We start from the raw sequence: 19,253 nt of genomic DNA, 5'->3' as shown, positions 1-19,253 counted from the left end.
CAGTGTGGGGATTGGACATATAGATAAACAACTAAAAATAGTAGTAGTAGTAAAACAGTAAAATGTATCTCTCTCTCTCTCTCTCTCTCTCTCACACACACACACTCATAATTACATATACATGGTTTCTCTCTCTTTCTTTCTTCGTCTGACTCTTTCTGTCTCTTTCTCTCTCACACAGACATACACACACACACACACACACACACACACACACACACACACACACACACACACACACACACAGAAAGAAAGACACATACACACAACAGAACACAGACCCAAGACATGCTCTCTTTCTCCCACTCTGTCTCTCACATAGCCACTGCACACACGGTGTGACTACGGTCTACCACTGTATGGGAGCTGTGATCACAACTGCAGCGAGCCATAGAGAGGGCAGAGAGTGAAACTTGCTTCATTTGTACATCTCTCTCTCTCTCTCTCTCTCTCTCTCTCTCTCTTTTCATGCAGCACTTTTCTGAGGACAAAAAGAGTTCATGTCCTCAGCTCATCCCTGCTCATAGCTGCTAGTCCTGCTCACTCCTTTACCCTCTTCTCTCTCTGCTCTTCCCTTTGCTCTCAACATATCAGGCTTTTAAAAAAAGCTCTCAAGTTACAGTTGATGTGAAAGAAGAAGAATGTCTGATTCATCTGTTATCCATGGACTCTCTATGGCCTCCTTCACATTCCTGCCCTCACCACACACTTAGATACAAAGCAGCTAACAGTACTGAGTAGATGTGCATTTCTGTCAACATGTGTACTACCTATGAACTTGGTGTTGTTAGCACGTTGCTCCACCTCCTCTACCAGTTGACTCATAGGAGCACTCACATCTCTCTCTCTCTCTCTCTCTCTGTCTCTCTCTCTCTTCCTCTCTCTCTTCAAATAGGCTTTATTAGCATGATTGTGTGTTAAAATATTGCCCAAGCAATCAACACTCAATACAAGAAATTTAGCAAAAAGTGAAAATATTTTAGGAGTATGAATAAATGAATTAATAAATAAATACATTTATAATATTTTTTCTCTCTTTCTCTCTCTGCAACTTCACTCCTCTCCCTCTTTTGTGTCCCTCTCTCCCCTCCCCTCCCTTCCCCATCCTCCCTCTCTCTTCTGCGCTCCTCAGTCTAAGACCATTCTGGGCGAGAGCCTGGCCAACGTGGGCCTGAACCGGGACAACGTGTCCGAGGTGCTGCAGATCTACCTGGAGGCGCAGAGCTGGCAGGCAGGGCCGGCCCTCACACGCCTGGCCCAGAGCATGCGCACCAAGGCCTTCCAGGCCCACACGCCTGCCCAGAAGGCCTCCATACTGGCCTTCCTCGTCAACGAGCTGGCCTGCAGCAAGAGCGTGGTCAGGTAAGCCAGCAACACAGTGCTATCATCTCAATGGATATGATGTTGTAACTGGCTGTAGGGATTACTTTAACATGTTTATACCAGAATATTCTTAAGATTAAAGCAGACTGCTAGAAAGTTGAATGCTCATTCACTGGCATTCATTTGCATTCATTAATCTATTGTATGTGAGTGAATGAGGTCTACGTAGTAATTTACTGAAACATGATTACTGAGGTGACTAAAGGCCATAATAAGGATCCAATGCATTGTCTAAAACTTTTCTATGAACAATTTTATGTATGTGATTGCATTTGCAGAAGAGAGAGTGTGTCTTGAGAGTTTTGAATTTGCTTGTGTCATGTATGACACTATGTATGTTTCAGACTGAGTGCATGTAGTTGTAGCAAAATGTCTTGTGTACATGCAAGTATCTTTGTGTGTGTGTATGTGTGTGTGAGTGTGTGTGTGTGTGTGTGTGTGTCTAAAGTGCTAACTTGAGGAGGTTGAGTGCAGTGCTGTGTTAAATATTCATTTTGAAATAAAGGTGCCTAAAGAAAGGCCGCTGTGGCTAAGTCATGCGCTCTGCATTTTTAATGTCCAGGGTGTAAACACATACACACATAGGTGTGTCACGGAGCTGTGCTTGAATGTGTAATTGAGACCTCCTGTGTGTGTGTGTGTGTGTGTAGTGAGATTGACAAGAGTCTCGATCACATGACCGTCATGCGCAGGGATGAGCTGGCCATGGAGGTTAAACTGAAAAAGTGAGTACACACTCGCACGTTCACACTTGCACGTCACTATACACACATCTTATAGCCTCATCCCACTGCCTTACTGCCACACACACACATTGAATAACTTAAAGGAGTTTGTTGAATTCTGTAGGCATTTTTGCTCATGTTCTGTGTGTTTTTTTGTATTTTACTGACAAAACCTCCACACAGCTCCACTCCATATAGCACTTTTAATCTGTCAACTAGGTCAAACACACAGTCACCAAGTCCTGTAGCATGTTATGAAATGTTTGTATCTGTAAGTATTTGTGGGTATGTTTATTAATTTGTGTGTGTGTGTGTGTGTGTGTGTGTGTGTGTGTGTGTGTGTGTGCAGGCTGAAGATTATCCACGCTAAGCGCACAGGCAAGCGTGAGGTCAGCCTCGGGGGGGAGGAGCCTCAGTCCACAGGCACACCCACTCCAGGAAGCAAGCGCAAGCGGAAGGGCGGCGACAGTGAGGACGAGGACGAGGAGGATGAGGAGAGTGACGAGGCCGGAGATGAGGACGAGGAGGAAGAGGAGGAGGAGGTGAAGAAAGTCAAGAAGGTGGAGACCTGTGACGAGGTACGGGCACAACACAGCACACTGCCTCTCCAAACCTCAGCTGGAGAACACAATAGAAATGCATCTTGAGTAAATAGCACAACAGTAATCATGTTACACTAACATGTACAAAATCACATCTGCACAGAAACACATGTGCTTGGCACACTATAGAAGTGGAGAGTATTTCTGTGTTTCTGAGTTTTTATTTCAGAAAGATGCACATTGTCGATGTAGATATAGCCCGTGCCCCACACTTTGCAGGATTCTCCGGGCATAAAAGCCCACTCTGACAGTTATCACAGTGCTCACCCATCCTCAGCCCTGTGTTCTGTGAGTGGTGAGCATGTCAGGGATTGTCAGAGTGACACGGCGTGGGCTCTGTAGACAGCTGTAAGGCCTGGAGCAGGGGGCTTGTGGGGTCATCATCACATCAGCCCAGATCACTGGCCTAGTCCCCACAAGGGTGGCAGGCCTCATTCAGTTTGGGCCTCCCAAGGGTTGTTTAGAAAGTGTATCGTATAAAGTGTGTATGCTTATGTGTTTATAGTATGTGTATTTCTGTTTGCGTGTATGTGTGTATTTTTGTTTGTGTGTATGTGGGTCTGTACGTGTGTGTGTGTGTGTGTGTGTGTGTGTGTGTTTGTTTATTTATTTGAGAATGTGCCTTTGTTTGTGTGTTTGTGTGCCTGTCTGTGTTTGTATGTGTGTCTGTTCTTACTGTATGTTTGTGTGTGCTTCCGTCTGTGTGCCTGTGCATGTTTTCATGTGTGTGTGTGTGTGTGTGTGTGTGTGTGTGTGTGTGTGTGTGTGTTCCTTTGCTCCAGGACGAGACAGACCAGGCGACTAGTGTGGAGGAGCTGGAGAAGCAGATCGAGAAGCTGGCGAAGGTAAACACACAGATGGGCCGCCAACTCACACACTCCACAGGGGGCTGCTCCGCCAGCAAACACACACGCTTTAACACACAACGGGATACGCACTGATGAGCTTGCTTATTCACACACACACACACACACACACACACACACACAGAGCATATGCATGCTGTAGTCTCAGAGGCATGCAAGCTTGCAGAATGTATGTGTACAAGTGTAGCACCTTTACAGAAGCTTATGCACAGAGCAACACACATGCTAACACCATTTTGTGTGTGTGTGTGTGTGTCCTACAGCAGCAGAACCTGATCAGGAAGAAGCTGTTTGAGGCGTCTCACTCGCTGCGCTCCATGATGTATGGCCAGGACCGCTACCGTCGGCGCTACTGGGTGTTGCCACAGTGCGGGGGCGTCTATGTGGAGGCTCTGGAGAGCGGAGAGGGTAAGTATTCACACACACACACACACACACACACACACACACACACACTAAAAAACACACACGTGCATGTGCCCATACACACACACACACACACACACACACACACACACACACACACACACACTAAAAAACACACGCGTGCATGTGCCCATACACACACACACACACACACATACACACTTGTGTAATGGGAGGATGTAAATGCGAGATTGTTAATGCATTCCTGTGTATGGAGAGCTCAGGATAAGCAAGATGCCCACAGTGACATGTTTTGATAATAAAGCCAAACATATCAATGATCTAAGTTCTAAAAGCATAGATCTTAGAACTAATGTCTTACTGTCTAGGCTGTGAGGCATTTTCAGACTAAACAGTTCTAAGAACAAAGTTCTATGAACTACCTACTGGAAAGTGTACCCCTAGAACTATGCAGTTCCTAGGGCGTTTTTCTTTTGTTTGCACCACCAGTAGGAATGCTGAGTTGATGTATACTGTACATTATTGGAGCACTCCGTGATGGTGGACCAAAACATTGCACATTAATCTTTTTGGCTTTACCCCTTAGATTTTTAAGAGAAATAGACACTGTACAATTTGTAAAAAAAAAAAAAAAAACTATGAAGACGGTCTTGCCATGCAGCCTTGCATATTCTTCTTCTTATATAAACCTGCCTGCAATCTCCAAGCCAAACTAGCGTTCTAGTTCATCATTCTCATACTCACAACCCTCTAGGAGACGAAACGTGTAGTTGGGGGTTGATTGTTATTGTTTCAAGTGAATTTTAAAGATTGCAAAGGCTATTAAAATAAGCTGCAAGTTCTGGTCATGGCAGCGATTGAATCAGCGTTTTTTCTTTTTTTTTTCTCAATCAAATTGACTTTAGGGCAGCAGCCTATCTATTACATCAATATAGAGGAATGAAATGGACAGCATTGCTGTGAGGCTGCTGAAGTTTATTGACAAACTAAAGGCTCATGGTATCAGGAAGCGCTCGAGGGGGATCTACTTTGCTGTTTTCATCCATATTCCTCTCATCTGCCCAGAAGACATTTGTCATGTGATAGCAGTCAGCCCCTTCAGCCTCCTTGCAAATTTAAACAGAAGTTGAATGATTTTTACAGATTAAAAAAAAAAAAAAGTTGGCTATTGTGCTTGACCAATCAACATGTTGTATGTCAGTCATGGTTCCTATGTGCAGGGAAAATACCCTGCCCCAAAGTAGGAGCTAAAATGGTTACAGATACTGCGGTTATAACAAGTTATTCCAATCGCCCCAGCCTCCATATAGGAAAAGGTATAGGAACTACAAAATGTCCCTATAGTGGCAAAACGCCTCAAAAAAAGGTCTTTGGGGTGTGGATTTCTGTCTTTACCTGCTGTTTACGGTTGTGTGTGTGTGTGTGTGTGTGTGTGTGTTGTGCAGGTCCTGAGGAGCTAGAGAAGGAGCGTGAGCGTCTGCGGAGCTTCCAGGCCATGCAGATCAAAGAGGAGCCCCTGCAGCCAGAGCAGGAGCAAAAGGAGGAGGAGAAGGTGCTGCCTCCCACTGATGATGTAGAGGTCAAGCAGGAGCCTACAGAGGAGGAGGAGGAGGAGGATGTGGCAGCGCTGGAGCCAATGGAGGATGAAGGAGGGGAGGAGGAGGAGGAGGAGGAGGAGGAGGAGGATGTAAAGGAGGAGAAACCGGCCGTGGTCGATCCCAAACTGAGCCCCAAGGAGGGCGACGAGAGTAGCGACCCCATCACAGAGGAGCCACAGCAAACAGCCAGCGTCCTACTCCCTCACCCCTCCTCCCCACTGACCGCACCTGAGCCGCTCACTGAGGAGCAGCTCCCCGAGGCCTCCTCACAGGCAGCCGAGGGGTCTCCCCCTCTACCCAATGGCTGCCCGCACGCTGCCCTGTCCACCACGGTGACCTGCCCCTCACCTCCAGACACCTCCCCGAATCCTCCGCCGCCTCCACTGTTATGTAGCAGCCCCAGCAGAGGGGCGCCCTTGGCCCTGCCGCCTGCTGCCCCACACGGCCTGCTGGTAGCGCCACTGGCTGCCGGAGCGTCCATCCCAGGAGGACTGCCACTTTCCCAGCAGCCTTTGCTGCTGCCCAGTGACCAGCTGATGCGGGTGCTGACGGAGAGAGGGGGCCACTGGTTCAGCCTGTTGCCACGGGCACCCTGCGATGACACCTCCCTCACCACACCTCCACCTGGGGCGCCACGCATCACTTCCTCCTCTGCGGACCCCCTGGCTGCCACCACAAGCACCACCAGCGGGGGCGCTACTGCGTCTCCCTCCACCAGCACGGCCCTCCCTCAGCCCAAATCCCCCCCCTCCTGCTCCCCCAATCCCCACGCAGCCAGCCCGCTCCACTCCCTCACCACGCCAGCCAGCTACAGCCTGTCACCACTGCAGGTGAGAACCCCCCCCCCCCCCAGGACACCCACACAACCGCACACACCCACACACACCCACACACCTGCACACACCCACACACACCCACATACATCCACACACCCACACACATCCACACCCACGCAGTTCATTTATATTAGGTGCAATTACAATGGAAAGGAAGCAGTAGTGCTAAAGTTAAACCATAATAATTCTATTTCTACAGTTCTATCTTGTTAAGTACTGTACTTATTTCACAGAGATCCTGTTCTGTTCTGTTCCATTCTATTTGATTCATCTCTCCTTGCTAATTACGTAATGACATTTAGCACATGGCTGTAGCACTGTTCTAAACTGTGCTGATATGTCAGCATATTAACTATAGGAGGTGGATGTACATATATGGGCAAAGTGTGAATATGTGCATGTTTGTGTGTCCATATGAGAGTGTGTAGAGTAGTAATGTGTGTGCCACCCTCTCCTCTCTCTGTCTGTCTCTCAGGTGACACCTGGCATGGGCCTGCCCATGTGTAGCTGGTCCGGAGGGCTGGTGACCCCCCATTTGCCCCTGTGCAGCAGCCCACTGCCCCACTACCCGTCTGGAGAGGGCAGCGCCAGCCCCCTGCTGCCCCCCAGTGTCTGCACCAGTCTGAGCGGCTCGCCCGCTCCGCACGGGGACAAGCCCACTGGGGCCATGTCGCCCGTGCCCATCCTGGAGCTGAGCCGGCCACAGGACCACCCCACGCCACAACCCATCCCAGAGGGTGAGCACTGCGTGGGGGAGGGGGGGGGGGGGGTGACAGAGGAGAGAGTGGGGGAGACAGAAAGAGAGCCAGACCCAGGTTGGCACGTGCAGAAAGAAGTCCATGGACACCTGTGATGGAACAATGGAACTGAGACAGTGGGAGACCCTTTGCCATTTAGCTGGCATCGTTAGAAAAACATGACATCAACATGATGAATTGTCTGTTTTGTTTGTTTTGTATGCCAGTTGTTCATTACTGTAAAAAATGGGAAATCCACTTGTTTGCTCATCCAGTACATATATTGCATGTGTGTGCAGACAAGATGCTGGGCTGGTGGAAGCTGTCGGACATGGGGGAGCTGAAGGCTGTGATGGCCAGTATGCACAGCCGTGGCATCCGGGAGAAGAGCCTGCAGAAACAACTCCAGAAGAACCTGGAGCTCATCACACAGACCTGCAACAAGAACAAAGAAGGTCAGCACATTCACACACATTCACTCACACACACACACACACACACACACACACACACACACACACACGCATAGAGACAGCAAGAAATAAACTCTGACACAATTTTGACATGCACCCATATCCATAATAGTAGGGCTTCGAGTTCTGTAATATTCGAGTTCTATATATTCAGAGTTTTTGTAAAACAGAAACTTCATGCATGAAATGCATGAAATGAAAATCTATTGCTATTAAATTCAGTCATTTGACAGATAGTGGCAGGAAATCAAATTGATTTGGTCATGTCAGGCCATCGCTCTGTTTCACTGATAACCAATCTCATATTTAGTGGCCAAAGGCTATCACTCCCCTCCCTGAATATGAAATGAATTGATTGATTGTGTGTGTGTGTGTGTGTGTGTGTGTGTGTGGACGGCAGTGGCAGTGATGGAGGTATCCGTGCTGGACGACGAGGGCCAGGTGTCGGAGGAGACAGTGCAGACATGGTGTGTGGAGGAGCAGGCCATGGAGACAGACATCGCCCTGCTGGTGCAGGTGGAGGAGCTCGAGAAGAAAGTCACCGCTGCCAGCCTGCAGGTCAAGGTGAGACCACGTACACACACATACTCGCATGCACCAAGGGCGTAGGTTTGGTCTCAGCTTTGGTGGGGACATCCAACCCCCCCCCCCCGGCTGAAAAGTTAACTTTTACTGACAAGAGTCAGACTGTCAATAGACAATAGCCTCTTTCATTATTTATAGTACTCTAAAGTTAATCTCATTATCTCACATCTCATTATATTGTACAGCAATGCTGCTGACAATTGACAATTTGACATAGGCTAATAATTAGAACCTCACCTGGTTTGATGCTGTCTTGTATGCCTGCATACAAAGTGGTTCATTCATTTTGTAGCCTATCCTTTGGCTAGCGAGTTTAACCCTCCTACCATATTGTATATGATAGTGTTATTTGGATATTATTCATCAAATAATGATTAATTATATTTGAATAACCAACAGTGTTAACTTATTCACATTGCCAACACGTTTTTACAGCATGTGTCATAACAATGCAATGACAGTCCTTCAAACGAATTTGGGTCTCCCTTTTATTTCTCTGCATTGTGTAGGCTACACTCAGAAATACATAACATAAACAGAATAGAAACGAAAAATGTCCAGATCCAATGTTTATTGTGACTTCCAAGATTCTAACTTAAGGTAGGCTAATTAACATTCAGTGACTTGGTAATAACATCTATTGTGATAGCGCTACTTCTATGCGACCGTGTTGCGCACCCCTAATCAATACTCCTAATGACCTTGGTTGAAAGATTCCAGAAGCTAGGTTTATCTTTAACAATATCCTGGGTAACATATGCTATCACCAGTTAATACTATTTTTCCACATAATAGAATCTGCATAATTTGAAAGCCTGGTCACTACCACTGCTAGCTTGTGTGGCTAGTTATTTTGCTTACTTACACTCTGCTTTATGAAAAAGTTTCGTATGTCCCCTTTCTACTTCTTTGGTGGCATAGCTGATCTACACACCACAAAAAGGGGTTTGTATGTATGCTGAAGGTAAAAGGGAATATCAAAATGTTTCACTCTGGCCTTTTATGGGGTAGGCCTATGTATTGACAGACAGCCCTGGTAACTTACCGTTGTCGTTGACACACCCGCTTGCTTGACTACCAGTGCAAGAATAAAGCAATGTGTGCAGCATGCGTGTCAGATAACCCTTCCCCCTCCCCCTCGGTTTTTCAGCCAATCAAATGACGACGTTTCTTGTACTGTCGTGCTGGCTGTCGGAATGATCAGCAGCACAAATGAGTTCGCTAAAATATTGGTGGGGACAATTTTGTCATCTTAAAATATTGGTTAGGACTAGTCATGAGCGTCCCACCCTAAATCTACGCCCATGGCATGCACACACACACACACACACACACACACACACATACACACATATACACATTCACTCTCTCACACACACACATTCTCTCTCACACAAACTGCCAAAAGGTAGTGTGTTGAGGGTCTTATGGATGGGCATCAAAAGGCAGCAGGGAGGCAAAAATTAGATGAACTCGCAATTGTTCCACCACCAGGTGTTGAGACATCCAAATGCAAAAACATACAAAAATGGCAAAAAGAAGAAAGAAAGAAAGATTATTATTATTCTCCATAGTCCATGTCAATTGTTGTTATTGTTAATATTTGTTTATAATATATAATATAATTGTATTTATAATATATAATATAATTGTTTTCTTCTCTTGATGTAATTACTGCTTTGGCAATATTGTAACACATACAATCATGCCAATAAAGCTCATTGAATTGAAAGAAAACAATAATAATAATAAAAAGATAATTGTATTACTTTCTAAACTTAAGCTGTAACAAATGGACACTTTGGTCAGTAGCTCACACAATTGAGTGTATTACCGTAACGCTTCCTCTTCTCATCAAGCTTTCCTAAATGACTAAAACTAGTTCATTATATCAGGACGAACAAAACCCCCAAATTGGTACAAACCATGACACTCAATGAACACATGGGTGTCTGTACATTATAGCAAGAAATCTATATTAAACACAGTTAAGGCCTACACGATAACATTTCTACATGGTCACATGTCATTACACATACAGCAAATGCTATACAATAGTTAATTGAATCTGCGAGGACACAACAGCTTACCTGCGGTAAGACACTAAGTTTTTAACATGCTGGAAAACAAACTATACATCAAACAGATATCTCCTACACACATACATTGTTTAGAAGCCTCTAACTATTCGCGGGGCAAACAATATTTTTGGATAAATGGTGAACGTATGTATAAATGAATAAATGGATGTGTGTGAAATGTTTAACGCGATAACCGAATGTGTGCACCAATCTGTTTATCCATGTAAACAACATACCACACAAGCTACAGTAGACATGAATGTATAGCAACAGGGGAAAACACGTGTGACGTGAACAGAAGTCCTTGAGCTGAGCAAACAGTGTATAAAAGTTGCGTGCGGCCGCTATTAGGACGTGTGAGGCCGTGCCTGTAAGCCGCGGCATCACACAAACACACACACTCATTCTTTCTCACACACACATTCTCACACACACACACACACACACACACACAAACACACACATTCACACATGTTCACTCCCATATTCACCTACACACATGGTTTAGACAGGGTTTAAAGAAAGGATCATTTCTGTGCCTGAAGTCTGTTTTCAAATCAGAGATGGCCTTAAACAATTGGCAAGGAGTGCTGCTGGGGTGCCCTCTGGTGCTCTTCAGTTGAATAGCCTTCATCAGAGCATGTCCAAATGGTTGCCTTTGGGCTAGCCCTACTCCCCCTGTTCAAACGTAGAAGGAACAGCCCAAAGGCAACCATTTTGACATGCTCTGATGAAGGCTGATGTGCCAAAACGCATAGGCATTTTTATAAAACATTTTTCATTGATGGCCTTGTCCAGTCTTGAAGCCCTGCTCATATGCAGGTCCCATTGATTTTGTTGTCTTCATCTCTCTTCCCTCCCTCTCTCCCTCCCTCCCTCCCTCCCTCTCTCCTCCCTCTGTCCCTCCCTAGGGCTGGATGTTCCCGGAGACCCAGTCGGAGCGCGAGGACCTGGTGTACTACGAGCACAAGAGCCCCTCCACAGCGACATCCGAGGGTGGGCGTGGGAACAGCAGCGGTGGCGGTTCGGAACGCGGCACGCTCGAGCGGCATCTGGACAACCCGCTGGACATCGCCGTGACCCGACTGGCAGAACTGGAGTGCCACATCGAACGAAGGTACCTGCAGAGCCCGCTGGGCAGTACCATCCAGATCAAGCTGGATAACGTGGGCACGGTCACGGTGCCCGGCCCCGCACTTTCCACGGGCGCTCGCGGGGAAGGGTAGGTCATTCCGTCCCGTCCGTCCTGTCCGTCCCCATCCGTCCTCCCCCTGCAGTCCCGTCTCGTCTCCATCTGTCCGTGTATTCGCTCACGCTCATCTCTCCCTCCTTCTTTTTTTCCTCTGCTGCTGGTCATTTCTCGTTTGGCGTGGCGTTGGTTTGGATCATAGCTTCTTCACTGACAGCCATGGCTGCTTGCGTTGAGGCCAGGGGTCCAAGCGCTGCTGATGCTTGAGGGCTTCAGTTTCCTTTATCTTCCTTTTATGTTGGACTTTGTCTCTTTTTGTTGTTGTTGCCCGCAGCAAATCTGTGCATGGCTCACGTGGAGGCTACAGTATTTTTTCATGTTGCGGGGCTTGTGGTGCCCCACCCCTTTGCACTCTTTCTTTTTCTCCTTCTCTCTCCTCAGCAGTGATGTCAGCACTCTGTGGTCAGTGTATCAAGTGGGATCATCTTCAACCTCATCATCAACCATCTAGTCTTGCATTCCAATCGTTTTAATTGTCTTCATTGGAGAAAAATCTCTTTCTTGTGGACAGTTTGTCTAATCATCACTGTATTTTGCTGTCTAAGTTAGCCACAAGCAAAAATGTCATGTCAACAGTTAAGGCATCAGACAATACTTCAATCTCAACATATAAATCAGACTTTAAATCATCAACCATATTATCGTAAATGTGCTAATTATCAACCATTTCGTTCAAAAATTATTAAAACAACAATGTTCTTTAATACTTCAAATAACAAATTAACCTTACATTTTTCAGTAGCCATAGGTGTGTAGATTTGAACAAAATCTAGTTTGGTTCTTACTGGGGCTTTTACTGCCTGAAATATCCAATTTTGTTTACCACGCTCGGAGGTTAGTGCTGGGCTGGTGGGTGCTTCCCAAACTTTCTCAGGCACATGAACGGTTAGCCCGAGAATTATCGTCGGCAAATCAAAATTCCACTGGAGCTCCAAGCGGATTTGTACACGCAGCCTTACAACACTGTTTACAGCTCTTCGAGTCACGGTAAAATGTAATTTTCGGTACATAGCTAATTTAGATAAACTTATGCTGTGGGTGCTTGTATTTCTTTATGTAAGTATAAGTATATATACTCTTTTGATCCCGTGAGGGAAATTTGGTCTCTGCATTTATCCCAATCCGTGAATTAGTGAAACACACTCAGCACACAGTGAAGTGAAGCACACACTAATCCCGGCGCAGTGAGCTGCCTGCAACAACAGCGGCGCTCGGGGAGCAGTTAGGTTAGGTGCCTTGCTCAAGGGCACTTCACTTCGTGCCTGCTGGTCGGGGTTCGAACCAGCAACCCTCCGGTTACAAGTCCGAAGCGCTAACCAGTAGGCCACAGCTGCCCTTTAGGAATCCGCCATCTTGGTTTGTATAGAAATTAATATTAAGTGACACATACACGTTGGACAAGAGGTTGGACATACATGACTGTTGGTAATATGTGACGTTCCTATACACTTGGTTTACTTTTTAAGACAACCAACATTCATTAGATTTTTTTATCTTTGAAACATACACATACACTTTGCCCTAAATGGCCTACATTGAAATATAGCAGTAGACTATAATATTTTGGAGCATATTTAGGGCAGGTAGGTACCAACTGCAGATGGGTCATGTGCTCTGGCTCTGTAGTTTTAATGCCTCACATAAATCAGATCTGAAGATGAGCTTTAAATGAACCATATCGTTATTTTGTATCAACAGCTAGTGGAAATAGAATACAAATTCTATCTGGACCACATCCTAAAATATGTCCTTGCGAATCTTTGGAACCATATCAGTTTTGTCTCAGTACTTAAGGGACAAACAGGTATAGAGTATAAACAGAATGCTTAAGTAATCCAGGCAAAATTGTTTATGTTATGATCAAACATTTCAAGAAGCTTTCTTGATCCTTTAATGTTGGACACAGGGTGGTGCTGTGTTTCTTGGTGGCCTCAGACCAGCTATTTTTGTTGGCTTTCCTTCCATTTGGTTTTCTTTCTCTCTTTGAGTGCATCCCTGCATCTGGCTTGCTGCAGCTGGATGCTTAACTGTTTAACATAGACGTGGAGCTTTTGGGGGGCCTGCACGGGTTTCACCTCTCTCTTGGGGGGCCTGCACGGGTTTCACCTCTCTCTTGGAGCGTTCTTTTGTTGCCTCTGCATGGTGTGTCAACGTGTCGTTCCACGACAGTGGCGGCTGGCATAAACGTTCCAACACTTCAACCATTCTGTGTGTGCCAACTCCTGGGCCTTGGTGTGGCATGTGTCACCTGTAGTTTGTGTGCGTCTTCATGTGTTTGTATGTGACCAGATGGCACCTTATTGTCATGGAGACAGCCTCTGGGGGTGTTTCCTTTTTGTGCTGGTCTACATTGTTGTTTCAACACTGTATCTTTTGTCTTTATACTTGTGGGACCATTCTACTGGGACTAGATAGATATTTATTTTTGTCACAATTATACTACTCTTAGGCATATGAGTTTGTCTCTAATTCTGCCCCATATTTTTTGTTTTTGTGTGTCTGTCTCTGTCTGTCTGTCTGTGTCTGTGTGTGTGTGTGTGTGTGTGTGTGTGTGTGTGTGTGTGTGTGTGTGTGTGTGTGTGTGCGTGTGTATGTTGTGTGTAGCAGCGAGGAGGAGGTGGCTCCGGGTCTGAAGGTCTGGAGGAAAGCCCTGAGTGAGGTCAGGAGCTCCTCCCAGCTGGCCATGTGCCTGCAGCAGCTACAGAAGTCCATCGCCTGGGAGAGATCCATCATGAAAGTGGTAAGTGTAGGAGTGTGTGTGTGTGTGAGAGAGAGAGAGAGGGTAGAAGAGATGTATAGGTGGCATACTGATAGTATTATATGGGCATTGAGGTGTATGTGAAAGAAAGAGGCCTGAAGACGTCATGGCAAAATTATACTTTTGTAGACCACAGTTTAATAAAGGTAATGGGTAATCAGTTTGTGTGTGTATGTGTGTGTGTGTGTGTGTGTGTGTGTGTGTGTGTGTATGTATGCAGTACTGTCAGATCTGCAGAAAGGGAGATAATGATGACCTGCTGCTGCTGTGTGATGGCTGTGACAAGGGCTGCCACACCTACTGCCACAAGCCCAAGATCTTCACCATCCCTGAGGGAGACTGGTACTGCCCAGCCTGCATCACCAAGGTAACACACACACACACATGCACACACGCATGCACACACGCGCACACAAACACACACATGCACAAACACAAACACACATGCATGCACACACGCATGCACACACACACACACACACTAACACACTGTAGCACAAAAATCCAGGCAAAAAGGGTGTCTCGTCTATAAAGGAAGACCGGGAACACTTCTATGAGCTAAAGCAGAGGGATAGCTCATCCACCTGGATTCACACCATTGAGTTGTTTTACAGTAAAGTAGCTTCCATTGTAACATTGGTCTATCTTTTAATATTTCTTCCTCATTGTCTGTGTCTCAGGCCAGCACCCCATCTCCCAATAAGAATAAAAAGCCACAGACCAAGTCGCCAGCACTGGCAAAGAAGAGCAATGAGGGGGCCAAGCGCAACAACAACAATAACAACAACAACAACAAGCAGCCCAAGCCCATCGAGGAGGCTGCTGCTGCTGCTGCTGCTGTCCCCACTGTGGTCACCACAGGGGCTTCAGCAGGGGCCACGGCCGGGCCCAGCACCCCGCCAAAAAAGGGGGCCAAGGACCCCAAGAAGAGCTCCCCGCCTCCTACCACCACCAAACAGGAGAGTCCAGTGTGTGTAAAGCGCGCTAAGACAGCGCGGGACAACAACAGGGACCTGGGGCTGTGCAGGTGTGTGAATGGCCGTCAAAATGGCAAATGCTACATCAGCGGTCTAGCCAGATTTGTGCACATATATGTTTATCCCCACAGCCATTGATTGTGTTGAATGCATGCCATTGTGATTGGATACTGGGTTTTTTGGTCATTCGGAAACGGGTGTCAATGGGCTCCTTTCCAGACTGACCTGCAGAGCAAATTCAAATTGTCTAAGGGTTCATCTGGGTTCACCCAGGCTATCAGTGATCTCACCTGGGATGTGTTTGCTTGGCTGTTTGTGTGAGTGATTGTGTTTTTTATGTGTGTGCGTGCAGGGTGTTACTAGCAGAGCTGGAGCGTCACCAGGACGCCTGGCCTTTCCTGACTCCTGTCAACCAGAAGTCTGTTCCTGGATACCGCAAGGTCATCAAGAAGCCCATGGACTTCTCCACCATCCGCGAGAAGCTTGTTAGCAGCCAGTAAGTGTTGTGATTCATCTCACGTACACAATAACACACACACACACACACACACACACACACACACACACACACACACACTTACATTGAAATGGGTCATTTTGTATAGAATCCAGGAAAATGGTTGCCACACCATCTCAGATTTTGCTCAGTTTGTCTACATAATATTTAGGTCTCAAAACTAAGATCTGTATAATATATTTGTTAAATTACGTTATCATACATTGTTCACACTTGATTTTTACTCTCAAAAATGCTTTATCTTGGAGGCCATGTTTGGACAGTTTTTCCAAATCTAGGGCCTTGTAGAAAATCAATGAGCAAGTCATACAATCATTTAATGGTTCAGTCATACTGAGAACATGTTTCCTCTCTTTTCAAACACAGTGTGGTTGTCCTCTTAAATGGGAATGAAGAGTTAATTATAATATTATTTTGGTTCAGTTCTCCTTTTAAAATTGGGATATGTGGTAGATAGGGACTGCTCACTCCTTTCCTTCCTTGTGTGTAAGAACTGTCATACATCCTTTGACCAGTGAATACAACCTGCTAGAAAAGTGTTTGGACAGGATGATTGTGTCATCTCAGTGCTGACATTTCTCCCACTCCGTGTCTCCCCTTATGTGATTTGTTCTCTCCCTCCTTCAGGTATCAGAATCTGGAGACGTTCATCATAGACGTGAACCTAGTGTTTGATAACTGTGAGAAGTTCAATGAGGACAACTCGGACATTGGCAGGGCCGGACACAACATGCGGAAGTTCTTCGAGAAGCGCTGGACTGAGCTGCTGAAGCAGACGAACTAAGACACCCTGCTCTCTCTCTCTCTTTCCATCTCTTTCCCCTTCTCTCTCTCTCTCCTTCTTTCACGCTCTTTCTCCATACCAACCTCCATCTCTCTCCATGTGCTCTTTGCTCTTTTTGGCAGTGGACATTTCAGAAAAGACTTGACGTCATAAACTACTCCTCCGTCTGTACTGACAGGACGAACGAGTTCAATCACTGCTGTCGCTCCAGAGTCCCTTGGGGAAACCTCCTCTCCACCAGCCAGGCTTCTCTGTCCCCGTAAACCACTCGTTTGGCTCGCTCACACACTCACACCCAAAGAGACCCTGACAAGTAGGGGGGAGGGTCTTCGTGCAATACCATTTCCTTAAAAGACAGAAACAAAGGAAGAACATGGCACTGAAACTACAACCATCAGAGCTGTAACTAAATAAAGAGAAACACTTTCCACTACCTGTAAATATCTTTTTTAAAAACTTTATGGTTAATATTAATAGTGAATGTATTTAATTTTTTATTATTAATTATTTATGAAAGTAAATAAATAAAAAGTGAAAAAAAGAATAAAAATGAAAAATAAGGTCCACTCTTCATTTTCTATGAAAAGGAAGAAACAACAAAAACAAAACAAAGAAACTGCTTTAAACGAAACTTCTGGAATGTCTTTTGTTTTTTGTGTGTTGTTTTTTTTTGTTCTCTCCAAATATGAAAATCAAGCCAAGAAAAAAGATCACCAGAAAAATAAGGAATCTGTTTACACTGATCTACATGCCAGAGGACATGGAGTATTCAAAACAGCTTGACTGTAGAAACTGCATCTCTCTCTCTCTCTCTCTCTCTCTCTCTCTCTCTCTCTCTCTCTCTCTCTCTAATCTGGCATTGACCACCCTCATGTATATAACTGTCTAGTAATGTCAATATTCAGTCTGGGAATGATGATATGTACATATTGTTTCAGACGTCAGATATGGTTTATTGCCTTAGGAACGATTGTAGCATTCTCCTTATGTTTAGTCTTAAAAACAAAAGGAAAAAATAGTGATGGAACATATATTGGTTGTACAATTCTGCGCATACATATCCACTGCAAACACTGTGGTCTCCTTAAAACTTGGTAGTGCCTGCCCTGAACAGATAGGGGTGTAGGAAAATATTTTTATTTTCATTTTTGTAACATTGTTATTATTATTGTTATTATTGCTGTTATTTTTTAATATATCGAACACACCCACTTAAATGGACATACTGTATTCATATCTATCTGTGTGGAAAAAAATGAAATGTCAGGAGTATTTTTTCAGTATGCCCCCATCCCTCTATCTGCCTTGCCACAGAAAGAAGAACAGCATCTGTGACCACTGTGTTGTGAGTCTTTCTATCTTTTTATCTTGCTCTCTCTCCCTTTCTTTCTTTTTTCTCTCTTTCTGTGTTGTGGCCTACTGGAGGCAGCTAGAACAGTTTTATTTTGTATCCAAGTCAGAGTACTTGAAGTAATTTTATTTAAAGAAAAAAAATGTTGTGGGACATGAAAAAAACACAAATGATAATTGTAGTGTTCTTTTTGTAGGAGCATTATTTTTCACTAGTATGTGTGTGAGTGTGTGGAGGTGTGTGGCACGGGCCTATTAAAGGATGTTTTTAAACCAAGCAGTTTATGTGTGTGTGTGTGTGTTTAGTTATTATGTTATTGTAAATGTTATTTAATGTTGTTATTTTGAATTGTTAGTTGTCTCATTTTAACACTCACATGCTGAACTTGGCTGCAAGAGCATTGTTGTGGCCGAAATAACCACAATGGAATATTCTGTGGTTAAAACTTAAATGGTAGGTGCTTTTATAAATATGGGCTAATATATGTGTGTGGTGGGGGGATGGGTGAAATATTCCTATTATAATTATCCTAAATGCTACTATAATTCAAGCAAGTTGAACTCCTTTTACGTCGGCAGCGTTGAGGAGCAACCTAGACAGATATGAGTATGCGATCTCCGTGTCGGAGGACGAGGTTAGGAAAGCTTTGAAACGAGTTAACATCAGGAAGGCAGCTGGCCCTGACGGCATTTCTGGTTGCGTGTTGAGATTCTGTGCTGTTTAGCTGTCTGGAGTGTTTACATCTATCTTCAATGACTTTAACTCAGTCAGTGGTCCTGACTTGTTTTAAACAATCAGTTATAGTCCCGGTGTCAAAAAATAACAAACCCTCATGCCTGAACGACTATCGACCTATAGCCCTCATATCACTAGTGATGAAGGTTTTTGAGAGACTTATTAAAAACATCATCTGCTCATCTATCCCCAACACTATTGACCAACTGCAATTTACTTACCAATCTAATAGGTCTACTGAGGATGCCATCTCTCATGTCCTTCATACCACCCTTAGGCATATTGAGAGTGGAAAAGGGAATTATGCAAGGCTGCTGTTTATTGATTATAGTTCAGCTTTCAACACCATTGTTCCTCACATGCTGGACTCTAAACTCAAAGATCTTGGACTAAACACCTCCCTCTGTGACTGGATTTTGAACTTTCTTTCTGGCAAACCCCAGGTAGAGAGAATGGGCCAGTTCACCTCTAATTCCATCATTCTGAGCCCACTGCTCTACTCTCTCTACACCTATGACTGTGTGTCATCTCACAGCTCCACTTCCATCCTTAAGTTTGCTGATGATACAGTAGTCCTGGGCCTCATCTCTGACAACGATGAAACTGCCT

General features: G+C 45.1%; 1 protein-coding gene across 9 annotated transcripts in view; it reads left to right on the top strand.

Annotated features, from left to right (window-relative positions):
* Window positions 1-18,185, top strand: part of LOC143142679 (bromodomain adjacent to zinc finger domain protein 2B-like) — an 87,883-nt gene extending 69,698 nt beyond the window's left edge. For 5 of the 9 annotated variants that reach the window (XM_076303741.1, XM_076303739.1, XM_076303738.1 and 2 more), the window contains 15 exons: window positions 1,133-1,362; window positions 2,034-2,108; window positions 2,458-2,686; window positions 3,493-3,555; window positions 3,840-3,984; window positions 5,409-6,391; window positions 6,873-7,134; window positions 7,434-7,589; window positions 8,008-8,171; window positions 11,185-11,495; window positions 14,127-14,262; window positions 14,501-14,647; window positions 14,961-15,307; window positions 15,610-15,753; window positions 16,402-18,185. In XM_076303741.1, coding sequence (XP_076159856.1) covers window positions 1,133-1,362; window positions 2,034-2,108; window positions 2,458-2,686; window positions 3,493-3,555; window positions 3,840-3,984; window positions 5,409-6,391; window positions 6,873-7,134; window positions 7,434-7,589; window positions 8,008-8,171; window positions 11,185-11,495; window positions 14,127-14,262; window positions 14,501-14,647; window positions 14,961-15,307; window positions 15,610-15,753; window positions 16,402-16,558 — 3,549 coding nt within the window. In that variant the 3' untranslated portion in view covers window positions 16,559-18,185. The remainder of the gene's footprint in view (window positions 1-1,132; window positions 1,363-2,033; window positions 2,109-2,457; window positions 2,687-3,492; window positions 3,556-3,839; window positions 3,985-5,408; window positions 6,392-6,872; window positions 7,135-7,433; window positions 7,590-8,007; window positions 8,172-11,184; window positions 11,496-14,126; window positions 14,263-14,500; window positions 14,648-14,960; window positions 15,308-15,609; window positions 15,754-16,401) is intronic. The other 4 variants (XM_076303742.1, XM_076303743.1, XM_076303744.1 and 1 more) reach the window with 2 other exon arrangements.
* The last annotated feature ends 1,068 nt before the right edge of the window (window positions 18,186-19,253 follow it).

The sequence above is a fragment of the Alosa pseudoharengus genome, unplaced genomic scaffold (genome assembly GCF_046254945.1).
Source record: "Alosa pseudoharengus isolate Yale_2024_CS ecotype anadromous, Long Island Sound unplaced genomic scaffold, YU_APseudo_1.1 YU_APseudo_1.1_scf_24, whole genome shotgun sequence".
Lineage (NCBI taxonomy): Eukaryota > Metazoa > Chordata > Actinopteri > Clupeiformes > Clupeidae > Alosa > Alosa pseudoharengus.
This window is presented reverse-complemented; position numbering and strand designations above follow the sequence as displayed.